Source organism: Canis lupus, chromosome X (genome assembly GCF_011100685.1).
Source record: "Canis lupus familiaris isolate Mischka breed German Shepherd chromosome X, alternate assembly UU_Cfam_GSD_1.0, whole genome shotgun sequence".
Lineage (NCBI taxonomy): Eukaryota > Metazoa > Chordata > Mammalia > Carnivora > Canidae > Canis > Canis lupus.
The window spans coordinates 32,591,852-32,604,403 of record NC_049260.1 but is presented as its reverse complement, the minus strand read 5'-3'; the positions used below and the strand labels follow the sequence as shown (position 1 = coordinate 32,604,403).

Sequence of the window (12,552 nt, the reverse complement as noted above, 5' to 3'; positions counted from 1 at the left end):
CTTTACAAAAACTCTCACATTCTGCTAAACTTATGATTTCCGGATTTGTGCCAGAGTAAATGATACTCATGATGATGAAACTGAATTGGTGGCCTGGCCACTGTCTTTTGAAGGATAGCAAAACCTACCTGGCAAAGGTGTAGGATTTTCCTTTGGTACCTTGGAACCATCCTTCTGGTAAGCTGGCAGAAAATATTATGGTTTCCCATTGAGTACCCTCCATTCATAAAGGGATACTCTCACTCAGGTCTGGATTCTTACCCAAAATCTTTCTTTCAAAAGCAACGATGGAGGGACGCCTGGGTGGCTCAGCGGTTTAGCGCCTACCTTCGGCCCAGGACATGATCCTGCAGTCCGGGGACCGAGTCCCACATCGGGCTCCCTGCATGGAACCTGCTTCTCCCTCTGCCTATGTCTCTGCCTGTCTCTCTCTCTCTCTCTCTCTCTCTCATAAATAAATAAATAAAATCTTTAAAAAAAAAGCAACTATGGGAATGGCAAAACTCTAGGGTATCTCCCAGTAAATATTTGTTAACTATATTATTTTATATGACCTAGATGAACATGAATTCACTCCCTGCTGGAATCCAGACAATTATATAATCTTCCCTATTAATGTATCTCTATTGTGGGGCAATAAAAATGCAGTAAGAAGGGGAAGTCGGAAGCTAATGTGCTCCCACTCAATGGTACTTCACTGGAAACTGACCAAGTATCTGGTAAAAGATGGAAACTTAATTCAACTTACTTTTTTCCTAGAGATCTTCCATACCTCAACCAAAATCTTACTTATACTAGATCAGCTCATTTGTTACTTCAGATCTATAGAAATTTCACATAACCATTCCCATAATGCTAGTAAAATAGATCATGTGCTCTGTATAAATGATTGCATTTCTTTTTTTATGATTACATTTCTGATTATGAGATCTTTTCTTTCACTCCAGGGAAAAGAATCTGGGCAAAAGGACCCAATTATGCCTTATCCTTAGAAGACAGTGGGTACTTCTTTTTAGGTGGAAGAAATATATTCTACACTATCCTTCAACTGAAAGGGATATAGAGGGATTGTTGCCTTACCCCAAATACCAAAACTAGAAAAATTCTTCCCTCTACTAATGCAGGGTCTTTCTCCTATCAACATAAAAGGATACGTTGGAACTGGGAAGGTTAAAATTATGGCTGGATACCTACATATAACCCTACAGTGGACAGAAAAAGTTGGGGGCATGCTTTTACCAGTCTTCCTTCCATGGTCTGAAGTAGTGAAACTTAAAACAACAACAACAACAACAATTTGCAATCTTTCTATAGTCATGTCCACCACTCTTAATACTTCTGTCCAAACTTTTGCTATCAACAGACCCAAACAACCTTGTAGAAGTAGTTCTACAAAACCTCCTCACTGCTTAGCAGGGGGAACCTGCATCCTACTTGGAGAAGAAAGTTGTCTTTATGTCAGTAAATCAGAGAAAATAACACAAGAACTAAAAACAATGAAGGACAGTATCAAGCTGCTAGCCGAAGCTGGCCAAGCTCCTGGAACTTCAGGACATTTTTTGATCTATTAAACACAGGCAGTTAGGGAAGCTGATTGAGAAGTGCATTTCAATAACTCACTATCATTGGGCTTTTTGTCTTTGATTTAATCTTTTTAAATAAATTTCTACTGTTTCGTATTAATAAGCAAATGTCTTCTTCCCAAATGTATGTATAAAATAAAATTCTTCTCCTTTCAAAAGCTTTTCCTGAAACTAAAATAACTATGGAAACTAAACCATCCACCTTAAAGGGCTGGACCTGAGATTATTCATTTTTCAATCTTCTTATTGTTCAAATGAGGCCATTATCATTTCCCTCCTCCATGGGACAAGACACCTGAGGATGGGGTCCTCCTCAGCTCTGTGAGGAAAGACAACTGAGAATGGTCCTCAGCTCCATGGAAAAAGACACCTGAGGACAACCCTCCTCAGCTCTGCGGGACATACAGTACAATCCACCTATAAAGAACTATACTTTTAAGAAAAATTAATATACATACGCCTGAAGGACATAACTGATCAGCAATGTTTTCTGTGAAAGATCTTGATCAAAAAGGATGTGAAGGAACTTTAATCTAAAACAGAACCCAAGGATATGAAATGGAAAATCTCACTCCTGTGCCCTAAGGAAAACAAAACTTAAGGACTGAGAGACTGCCTTCCTGTAAATGTCTGCATTTACCAAGAAACTGATAATATTGGAATCTTCTTAATGGGGTTGCATCATATCAACCTTGGAAAGTTTTGCTTATGGTTTCCCAGAGGCATAAACAAGAAATGACCAAGGTTGGCTGGTCTCACAGAATGAGCTGAATTGAGCTTTGTTTGTAGGACTGGATTGGTTTTGGCTGCTTGGGGAATTTTTAAAGCTGGTCTCTACTTGTTTTGATTTTAACAGACTCCAGCTGAGTTCTCCCCGCTTTACCTTCCCTGCCGAAAAATCCAGCCTACCCCAGACTTTTGGCAGACTTGCCTGTAGCTTGCTATAGTCTATGAGTCCCAAATTACAATTCCTCTGCTATTCTTAAACTCATCTCTTTTCATGATTTTAACCTTGCCTCTTCATTTAGATCAACAAAGACAATCTTCAATTTCAAAAACTTGAGGGGAATAAAAACTGGATCTACCTGTCAAAATCAAAGAGGCTATCACCACATATGGTCTCTTGCTACGCCCCTGTCACATGGAAAAACAATGACCTAGGAAAAGGGTAGAGTGGCATGCAGAGGACTCAACCTGGTCAAGACCCATTCCAGTTACAAGTCCTTAGAGAATAAGGATGCTGCTACATTTATTGAGTACCTACGGTCTGCCTGGGAGCAGACAGCCGTAGGAGGCATTTCACATAAATGTTAATGTACCGAGGTTCAAGACCTCAACTTAAGGTCCTGATATATCTTAAGAGTCAGTCACTCTGAGGTAACCTGAATAAGTTGTGATGTGCAAATACTCGATCCTGCCATAAATAAGCCATTTTACCAGCTAGCCTAGATGGTAAAATCTAACCTTAGCAGAAGGAAGATAATACTGAGGGAGGCAAGATTAATTAAGAGTGATTATTTTTTACAATTCCAATTCCCGTGTTACCTTAAATGTGCATTTTTTTCAACTTAAGGCTTTTAACTCATTTTTGCTTATCTATATAGTAAAACTTACCAAGATATCTGGTTTTCATTTGCCTATAACATTAATATTTGGGAGGAGTTATTTCCTTTTCTCATATAAAGGTTTTCACTTGTGTCTTAGGCATGTAGAAGTTTTTTTAAAAATCTGGCTTAACCAAAACCTGCCCTCAATTTGATGATGTGAGAACAATCCAAAGGTTAGAGAACTGTGTTCGTTTAAGAGCCAAGCTCCCTATTAGAACTTTAAGAAGGGATCCCTGGGTGGCACAGCGGTTTGGCGCCTGTCTTTGGCCCAGGGCGCGACCCTGGAGACCCGGGATCGAATCCTGCATCGGGCTCCCGGTGCATGGAGCCTGCTCCTCCCTCTGCCTGTGTCTCTGCCTCTCTCTCTCTCTCTCTCTCTCTCTCTCTCTGTGACTATCATAAATAAATAAAAATTTAAAAAAAAGAACTTTAAGAAGACAGGAGAGTGCTCTTGATTCCAGAACCTGACAACCAAGGGTCTCAGCTGGTTTAGAACTATCACTGAATGACAGAGGCAAAATCCAAAGAAGTCCAGCTTCTGACAAGTGTATTTTCAGCCAACAGCAAGCTGTTTTTTTTTTTTTTCAAAATGGTTACAGCAATGAATTTCCAGAACTCTCCCATTCCCAATGGAGAGTCAGAGTTTCCTCCCCTCCCTTTCCTTTGAACCTCTATGGGATTCCTGACTGCTTCAACAAAGAAAATCCAGCAGAAATAATGTCACATGACTTCTGAGTTGGACCACATAGGTGATACTCTTCCACCTGCCAGTTCATTCCTCCCAGAACACTGACTTCCCTTGAAAGCAGCCACCATGCTGGAAGGAAGCCCAAACTGCCCACATAGAGAGATGAAATGGGGAAGATCAGAGGCCCTCAGCAACAGCCAGCATCAGCCATAAGTAATGTGAGAGAATGAGCCTTCAGTGGATCCTAGCCCCTCATTTTTGAGCCACCCCAGCTGATGTACAGTGAAGCACAGGTGAGCCCTTCTGGGCCACCCTGCACAAACTGCAGATTCATAAACAAAATGAACACTTATTATTTTAACTAAGCTTTGAGCTTAGTTAACTGGAACACAGACTCAGAACCGAATGCACGTATGAATTTCACACTTTGACCCCTGACTACAGGCAGAAATGAAAAATATACATACATCTTCCGACAGTAACATCCTGCTGCAAGGTGCTTATATACAGCTGCAGAGTCAGCTGAGGAGCTGAGCCCAGGAAGGCCTGGATCACCGATGCCCGACTGAACGCAGACCTGTGCGTGAACAGCTTGCCTTCTGCCTGGCCCACTTCCTTCTCAATTTCTTCTGAAAAGCCATTTTTTGGTATCTGTCGCTTCTTGGTGATGCTGACATAAGGCTCTTCGATGTGGCCTGATTGACAATAGATGCAGAAGACTTCAAAACACCTGGAAACAAATCAGCAGGTCATGATAATCAGAGGCAGACAGGATTCTGTCTTTTCTCAGTTACCTTGTTTACACTTACTTAGCCTGATTCTCAAAGCTTTGACTTGGCTACTCTGGACTATAGCCCCTTCTCTCAAATCATCCACTGCAAGGAGTTCTGAGCATGCAGTCAGCCCTCTTGCGGCCCTCCGGCAGGTCGACTGTAAATGAGTGTGAACCTAATTGAGAGATGACATCAGAGACCACTGAAGAAGGAAACCAAGTAGGGAATGGGAAGTGGTTCAGGCTCCAGAGCCACAGAAGAATGTTCAATTTCCTTTCATGACACTTAGCACCTGTGCAACCCTGGACAAGTTCTTTAACCCTTGAACCGTTTCCCTCAATTATAAAGCAGAGATAATATCTACTGTGCCACACTGTTATGAAAGTAATACAGCATATTGGTGCATATACATATATATTTTCCCCCCACATCCACTAGATGCCCTGTATCACCTCAATTAAAGCAGCAGCTATGGTTGGGAGATCCCCTAGCACAGAGCAGCATGCCATCTAGCACTCTCCTAAAAGACCACAATATACTACTTAGCCCTCGGCTCTCATAAACCCTTATGGGATGTGACTAAAGTCAATCCTGTCTGGAGGTCTGTCAGCTATGCCTTGTTTATGGAATAAGCCTACCCTAAGGATGGAGCCTTAACTAGTCACATTTCTAGACTGACCGAGTACCTGGCTTTTAAAATTAGATTTTCTTCTCTAGGTAATGATATGGATAGCAAAGAGAGGAAGAGTACCAATGTGCGTGATTTACTTTGAAGTGCACATGCAATACACATGGATTGAGGGATCAATTGAGGGAGGAATAGACGTGTGAAACAAAATGCTAACTGTAGAACCTAGGTGGTGAGTACTTGGGTGTTCACTGTACAATTCTTTCATGTTGTCTTCTGTATGTTTGAAAATTCTTCATAATAAAATGTTGGGGGGAAAATGGGTTTTCCTTCAAATAAGAAAAATGCTCATGGCCTTACATTTAAAAATTGTTAAAGGACTTTTTCTCCCAACATGCAATTTTATAACAACTTTATAATGCCGCCAGAAGGTTTTATGGCTTCACTTATTTTATTGAAAGTTGTTAACTTTGTACTCTCACCCAAGGCAACAATGGCAACAAGAATACATTTATAATTTTAAATAATAAAACTTGATGTAAGAAAGGAAATGCAAGAGTATGAAGTGAACATATTTTGTGACTGTTGTCTTTGTTCATTTATTCCTGGAAGAAGGTACATAGCAGTGTGTGTGTGTGTGTGTGTGTGAGAGAGAGAGAGAGAGAGAGAAGGTGGGGGAGACAGGTTTGTCTGCTACATTTTGTCCAATGGGGTCACAGACACTTTAATATAGTACATAAAAACAGGTAAAATGGCCTGGGCCAATTTGTTCAACTGAAAATAATGAAGTACAGGTTATGAGTTCAAGTTCAACTAATCCAAGTGAATTTTCTCTGAGGAAAAAAACCTCCAATCTATAAGAACTATTTGAGGCCCAGCAACTTCTTTTTTTTTTTTTTTTTTTTTTTTTTTTTTTCTTTTTTTTTATTTATTTATGATAGTCACAGAGAGAGACACAGGCAGAGGGAGAAGCAGGCTCCATGCACCGGGAGCCCGACGTGGGATTCGATCCCGGGTCTCCAGGATCGCGCCCTGGGCCAAAGGCAGGCGCCAAACCGCTGCGCCACCCAGGGATCCCAAGGCCCAGCAACTTCATACAACATAGACCAGAAGACAGATTAAATAAATCAAAAAACATATATTCAATGGAATATTACCCAGTCTTAAAATTGATAGTATAGACTTACATCTACTAATACATAAAAATGTTTATTTGGTAAGTGAAAGGAGTAAATTAGAATATAATATACATAGAAAATTCCATTTTTTGTAAAAAAAAATTATGTATATGAAAACATATAAATCACACATAAACACTGGAATGCTTGATTTGGCTCACACTGACTCAAGAGACTGTTAAACAGTTAATCATGTGGGCCAGTTGTTAAAAAACTGGTACCTTGAAATAGGCCATGATAGGAATATTTACATTACAGAAACCAGCAAACACCACAATTCAGGGATTCCCCCCCCCCCAAGAGATAGTTTAACAGTTACTGCAATAAAAATATGAGTAAAGATACACAATAAAATGGTGAAAACTGTTCTCTCTAGGTAGTCGAAATAGAGGTTTTTTATTTTTTAATTATGTGTACCTATTTTCTGTTCTTTCAACAACAAATATGTTTTACATGAATAATCAAATCAGGCTTAGAATGTTTAAAGGCTAAACAATCAACCAAACACCAGCACGTGCTAAGAGGTAGATGAATGAAAATAAAGGTTCAGAGGAGAAAGCCATTCTCTTGATTCTGAGGAAGGTGCTGGATTAAATAGGAAGCATGTACAGAATTGTGGACAAACTGAAATGTCAGTGTCTCCAATAGGGACCATAGATGCTTCCAGAATGGCTTTTCACAGAGGTGGCCTTGAAGCCCAAGTGGGACACCTTCGTAATCCACTATTTTTCCCAATTAATACATTTATCTCAGCACAGAGTTTTACACATAGTAGGTGTTTAGTAAGTTTGTGTATGGTCCTAAGACTTCCACTACTTGCCACTACTGGTTAAGAAAACTGATAAGAAACAAACTACCATTCTTCTTGGAATTCTGCAAGACTCATCCAATTACTCCAAATGTGGTGTTTCTTTTTTCTTTCTTTCTCTTTCTCTCTTTCTTTTCTTTTTTTGCTTGAGAGATGGTCTAAATATAGCCCTAAATTAAATATTTTCATCAAAGTCATTCAAGGCTGTTTTTCAGTATCATGCAGGCCAAGCATTGGCAACTATCTTCTGTATTTACAAAGAGTAAATATTTTAGGCTTTGCAGGTCACAGTCTGTATTGAAACGACTCAGCTCTGCCACTGCAGTGCAAAAGCAGCCATATGTAATACATTAAATGAATGAGCATGGCTGTGTTCCAATAAAACTTTATTTACAAAAATAGGTAGTGGGGGAATTTGGCCTGTGAGGCATGGTCTGCCAACCCATGATGTACAAAATCAGCAGGCTGATCCTTTTTTTTTTTTTTTTTTCACTTTGCCCCATTTTCAAGTGTCACAGTGGAAGGAGTTTTATTCCTTATCCGAAACCATGCTTGTTAGTTTCTGCACAAATAACCCATGGTACCAGAGACCCTCTAAAGCAGTTAATAAAAACGCATTTTCAAATGAAATACTGACTATAATCTCCTATACACCATGTTATCTTCATGTGACACACATGCTCGATGAGGCTATACAAGAACTAAACTGGTTAAATAGAAAGTGCCAAGTGCCCTTTGAAAAGCTACTTGCATAATCTCCCTGAACCTCAATTTCTCCACTGTCACAAAAAAGAAAATGACAGGTCACCGGGTTTTATAGTAGATGGAACTAGATACTGTACATAAAAGCACTTTGCAAACAAAGAAAAAAAAAGCTCTTCAAATTTAGGCTATTAAAGTCTTTTGAAAGCTTATTATACAAAGAAATACTATGATGAATCATTTTGCAATGTTCTATAAAAAATTACTAGTACTTCTTAGCTTTTATTTTAATAAACCCAGATTTTCCTCATGATACCAGTAAAATAAAAATGGAGGGAAATCCCTTGAACTTGAAACTCATTTATATTTATCCCTTCTCCCAATTAATTAATAAAATTAACATGATTGCAAAACAACGATAAATAGATTTTGTTGTTGTTAAGAGTTGTTTTCCCCTCTCTGGTTTGCCAGAATATCTATTATCATTCACAATAAGATCATCCTTAAAACCAAAAAATAGGGATCCCTGGGTGGCGCAGCGGTTTAGCGCCTGCCTTTGGCCCGGGGCGCGATCCTGGAGACCCGGGATCGAATCCCACGTCGGGCTCCCGGTGCATGGAGCCTGCTTCTCCCTCTGCCTATGTCTCTGCCTCTCTCTCTCTCTCTCTGTGTGACTATCATAAATAAATAAAAAACAAAAAAACTTTAAAAAAAAAAAAACCAAAAAATAAATTCAAGATATTATTCAATGATCAATCATTCAAACCTAACCTTAATAAGGAAACAACCACACAAACCACAACTCGTTTTATTTTTTATTTTTTTAAAGATTTTATTTATTTATTCACAAGAGACACAGAGAAAGAGACAGAGACAGGCAGAGGGAGAAGCAGGCTCCATGCAGGGAACCTGAGCGAGACTCGATCCTAGGATCCCAGGACCATGACCTGAGCCAAAGGCAGGTGCTCAATCACTAAGCCACCCAGGCATCCTCCAGTTTCAAATAGAAGACCGATAAATGAAATACGATGCTCTCCCAGTGCTTCCCTTAAGGAAAGAAGGAACAGGGCCTAGTTTTTAATATTTAGCCCATAATCATTACAGTGTAATGCAGTGAAGATTTGAGTAAACTCAAAAACAGCATCTCACCTAAAAAGAACATGAGTTTGGCTAGTTAGTACCCACCAAAAATAAATTGAGCTACATTTTCCAAAAACAATTTTGAAATATTAGTGAGTCAAATAAGTAAGAAGGGGAAAGAAACATACCATGACTCTCCTTTGTTTGGGGGAAATAATTTTGATCTTTAAGTAAAGCTGCTATCTTGGAGTTAAAAGAGACTCAAACTGTCAGGAGGGAAAACTTCCAATAAGATATTAAGTCATGTGACTACGTAACAGCAAATTGCTTTTCTCTTAATCTGGAAGCTAAGAGGTTTGGGTTCACGTTTTGTGTACCTCAGCTCTAAGATCATGGGTGAAGTATCTCCTTGAAATAAATCAGGTGCAGGGGCACCTGGGTGGTTCAGTGATTGATAGTCTGCCTTTGGCTCAGGATGTGATCCTGGGGTCCTGGGATTGAGTCCCAGCATCGGGCTCCCGTGGGGAGCCTGCTTCTTCCTCTGCCTATGTCTCTGCCTCTCTCTTAGTGTCTCTCGTGAATAAATAAAATATTAAAAAAAGAAAGAAAGAAAGAAATCAGCTGCATTAGAATAAAAGAGTCCTGCTGACAGTAGGGGATGATTTGTTGATTTATTTTTTATGTTTTATTTTGTTTTTCCCCAAAAAAGACAATGACCCATTCAGAATTTTCTGCAAGTAGGTCTTTCTATGGTATTGAAACCTTTTATATAGCTGAGAAGTTATCTCTTCAAAGTGCCAAATTTTTTTAAAGAAAGTTAAAATGTTTTTACTATAAAAACTGAAAGATAAAAAAAAAGAAAAAAAAAGAAAAAAAAACTGAAAGATGAAAAAAAACTGAAAGATGTAGAGAAGTATATAATAAAGGGGAAAATGATGTACTTTTCTATATTTTCCAGGACAAAATTAAAACCGCCCATAACTCTGTCATACAGAAATTACCACTCTCTACAACTTGGTATACTTCCTTGAGCTCAGGTTTATATGTGCCATCCTATTTTTATACCATCATGTCATTAGCTTTGTCTTGGATAACTCTCAGTATTTAGAAATATTTCAAATGGCAGTAATGATAGAGATCACTCACCTGGATAGCAATTGAAGTCGTTATCTGAACTCTGTTTTCGTTTTTTGTTTTTGTTTTTTTAAACTGAACTCAATTTCTAAGAAGCTTTGTGAACATCGTCTGGGGTATCATTTTCCTCATCTATAAAGTGGGAACAGTGACATCTACTTCATGGTGAGGATTCAGTGTCCTGAGGGATCTAAGCACCTACCAAACCATCTAGCGCAAGCTGCGTTGAGAATTGTCAGTTCCCTTTTACCTGTTACTTCATTTAAACATCATAAGTGGGCTGCCCGGGTGGCTCAGCAGTTTAGCGCCGCCTTCAGCCCAGGGCTGATCATGGAGACCCAGGATCCAGTCCCACGTCAGGCTCCCTGCATGGAGCTTGCTTCTCCCTCTGCCTGTGTCTCTGCCTCTCTCTCTGTTTCTCTCATGAATAAATAAATAAAATATTTAAAAAATAGAGCATGGGTGCTCCAATTAAACATCATAAGCAAGGAGTTTTCTTCTCAAGGTTAATAAACGATGAGTGCCTTGCCCAAAGTCAGATCACACTGATTTTACTGAGCGGGATTACATTCAGGATGCTGTGGCCTACTTGGCCAGGGAGGACTAACTCCTCACTAAATAGCTCCAAGTTGCACCTTTGAAAATCCCTCTCTCGCTCCTTGTTTTCCCTAACTCTTCTCTTGCTCTTAGATGTCAGTAGCAACATTTAAGTTCCGCAAGTATACCTGTTTTTCTTCCTTTCTAGCATTCTGTGGCTTCTGGAGCCTGGGAGACTTGTTCACCAAGTTTGTCCTGACTGTGAACTACAGGTCAATATTCTAAGAGTCAGCTGGGATAGCTGTGTTTAATATGAAGTGCCAAGTTTCATAATAGTGCTCTCTAAAATCTATCTTGCTACTGGACTTTTTTGTCTATGTGTGTGTTGGGGTGGGGAAAATACTGCCTGGTAGGGAAAGATTCCTGGGGGATCTGAATTTTCTGAAATTTCTGAATTTTCTGGCAGCTGAGCTCTAGCCTTTCTATCTCTCCCAATTTGTCTATCACCTGTGTCTAATTTAATATTATAAATTGCTTTCTAATATAGATAAAAATCCTTTGTTTTGGTTTCCCTACAGAGTTGAAAGCTGTCAAAATAACACATTTTAAACTCTCTCCATGGCCCTTAGATAAGCCAGTCTACTTCACTACCATGCATTCTACTAGCTTTGTGTTAATCGAAATTAATTTCTAGAAATGTCACTAATGTTTTGTTTTGTTTTTTTTCTTAACGAACTGCAAGTTTCTATCTTCATGGCACACTGTGTTCCAGCTTCAGTGACTATGTTTGTTAGTTAGGCAGGGCCGGAAGGCATTTCTACAACCCTGTTTCCACGCCAAGAGAATGATGCGTGGATTTCTAGAGCTCGGTATGAGAATTTAAATAAATTAATATTTGTAAAGCGCTCAGAACAGTGCCCGGCACCCAGGAAACTCCGCGTGTTTGATAAATTTAAGAATCTGCACACGCTTTTGCTCTAAAGGCGACTGAGCCCCCACACACCTCAGGGTTTGTCACGACACAAGCCAATCCTGCCAGAGCCCACCTGACCCCAGGAAGGCCTTTTGTTTTGTGGGGTCGAACTATATGCAACTGCCATTTCTGCTGGTCAAGTTCAGTCGCATATTGGCAGTTTCATACGCGAGGACCTAAGGGGAACGCGATCCGCCCCGGCTTTATTCCCACTCTCCCCGGATTCTGTCGCATTCGCGTGACAGGAACGGTGGGGCCGAGGAGCAGGGCGGGCCGGCCTGGGCCCGGCACCCAGTGCAGCCACCCGCCCCTCCCGGAAGGCCGCCCCCTCGGCCGGGGCAGGGGGAGGGGGCTCCGGGGGCCCCGCACGCACCTGAAGAGCGGCCCGAGTTGCAGCAGGTGCAGCAGCAGCACGAGCGGGCGGTCGCGGCTGAAGTCCCGGTGCACGAAGAGGAGCGTGAGCTGCACTAGCGCGCAGGGCAGCAGCGAGAAAAGCAGCGTCAGCGCCTGCCACATGCCATCCCCGCCCGAGCGGTAGGTGCTGCTCAGGTACAGCGCCGCCGTCGTCTCGGCCACGAACAGGAACACGGACGCCAGCACGGAGCCCGGGAATTTCATCTCCGCGCGTCAGCGGCGCGTACCGGCGGCAGACGCTGTGGCGGCGGCGGCGGCGGCGGCGGCGGCGGCGGCCCGAGGGGCTCCCGGCATGCCCGGCCCCCGACTGCTCCCGCGCTCTGCGCTGCCCGCCGAGGGCAGGGGGCGGCCCGCAGGCCGGGGCGCCGGAGCTGGGCCTGGGGGCACCCGGCCTGACTGGGGTGGGGCGGGGAGCGCGGCCCCGCCGAGACACGCCCACGCGCACCG

General features: G+C 41.6%; 1 protein-coding gene across 1 annotated transcript in view; it reads right to left on the bottom strand.

Annotated features, from left to right (window-relative positions):
- Positions 1-12,386, bottom strand: part of XK (X-linked Kx blood group) — a 44,864-nt gene extending 32,478 nt beyond the window's left edge. Inside the window, exons 1-2 of the mRNA XM_038587165.1 lie at positions 12,065-12,386; positions 4,346-4,608 (exon numbers count right to left, since the gene is read on the bottom strand). Of these exons, the coding sequence (XP_038443093.1) occupies positions 4,346-4,608; positions 12,065-12,309 (508 nt within the window). The 5' untranslated portion in view covers positions 12,310-12,386. The remainder of the gene's footprint in view (positions 1-4,345; positions 4,609-12,064) is intronic.
- Positions 12,387-12,552: the final 166 nt, after the last annotated feature.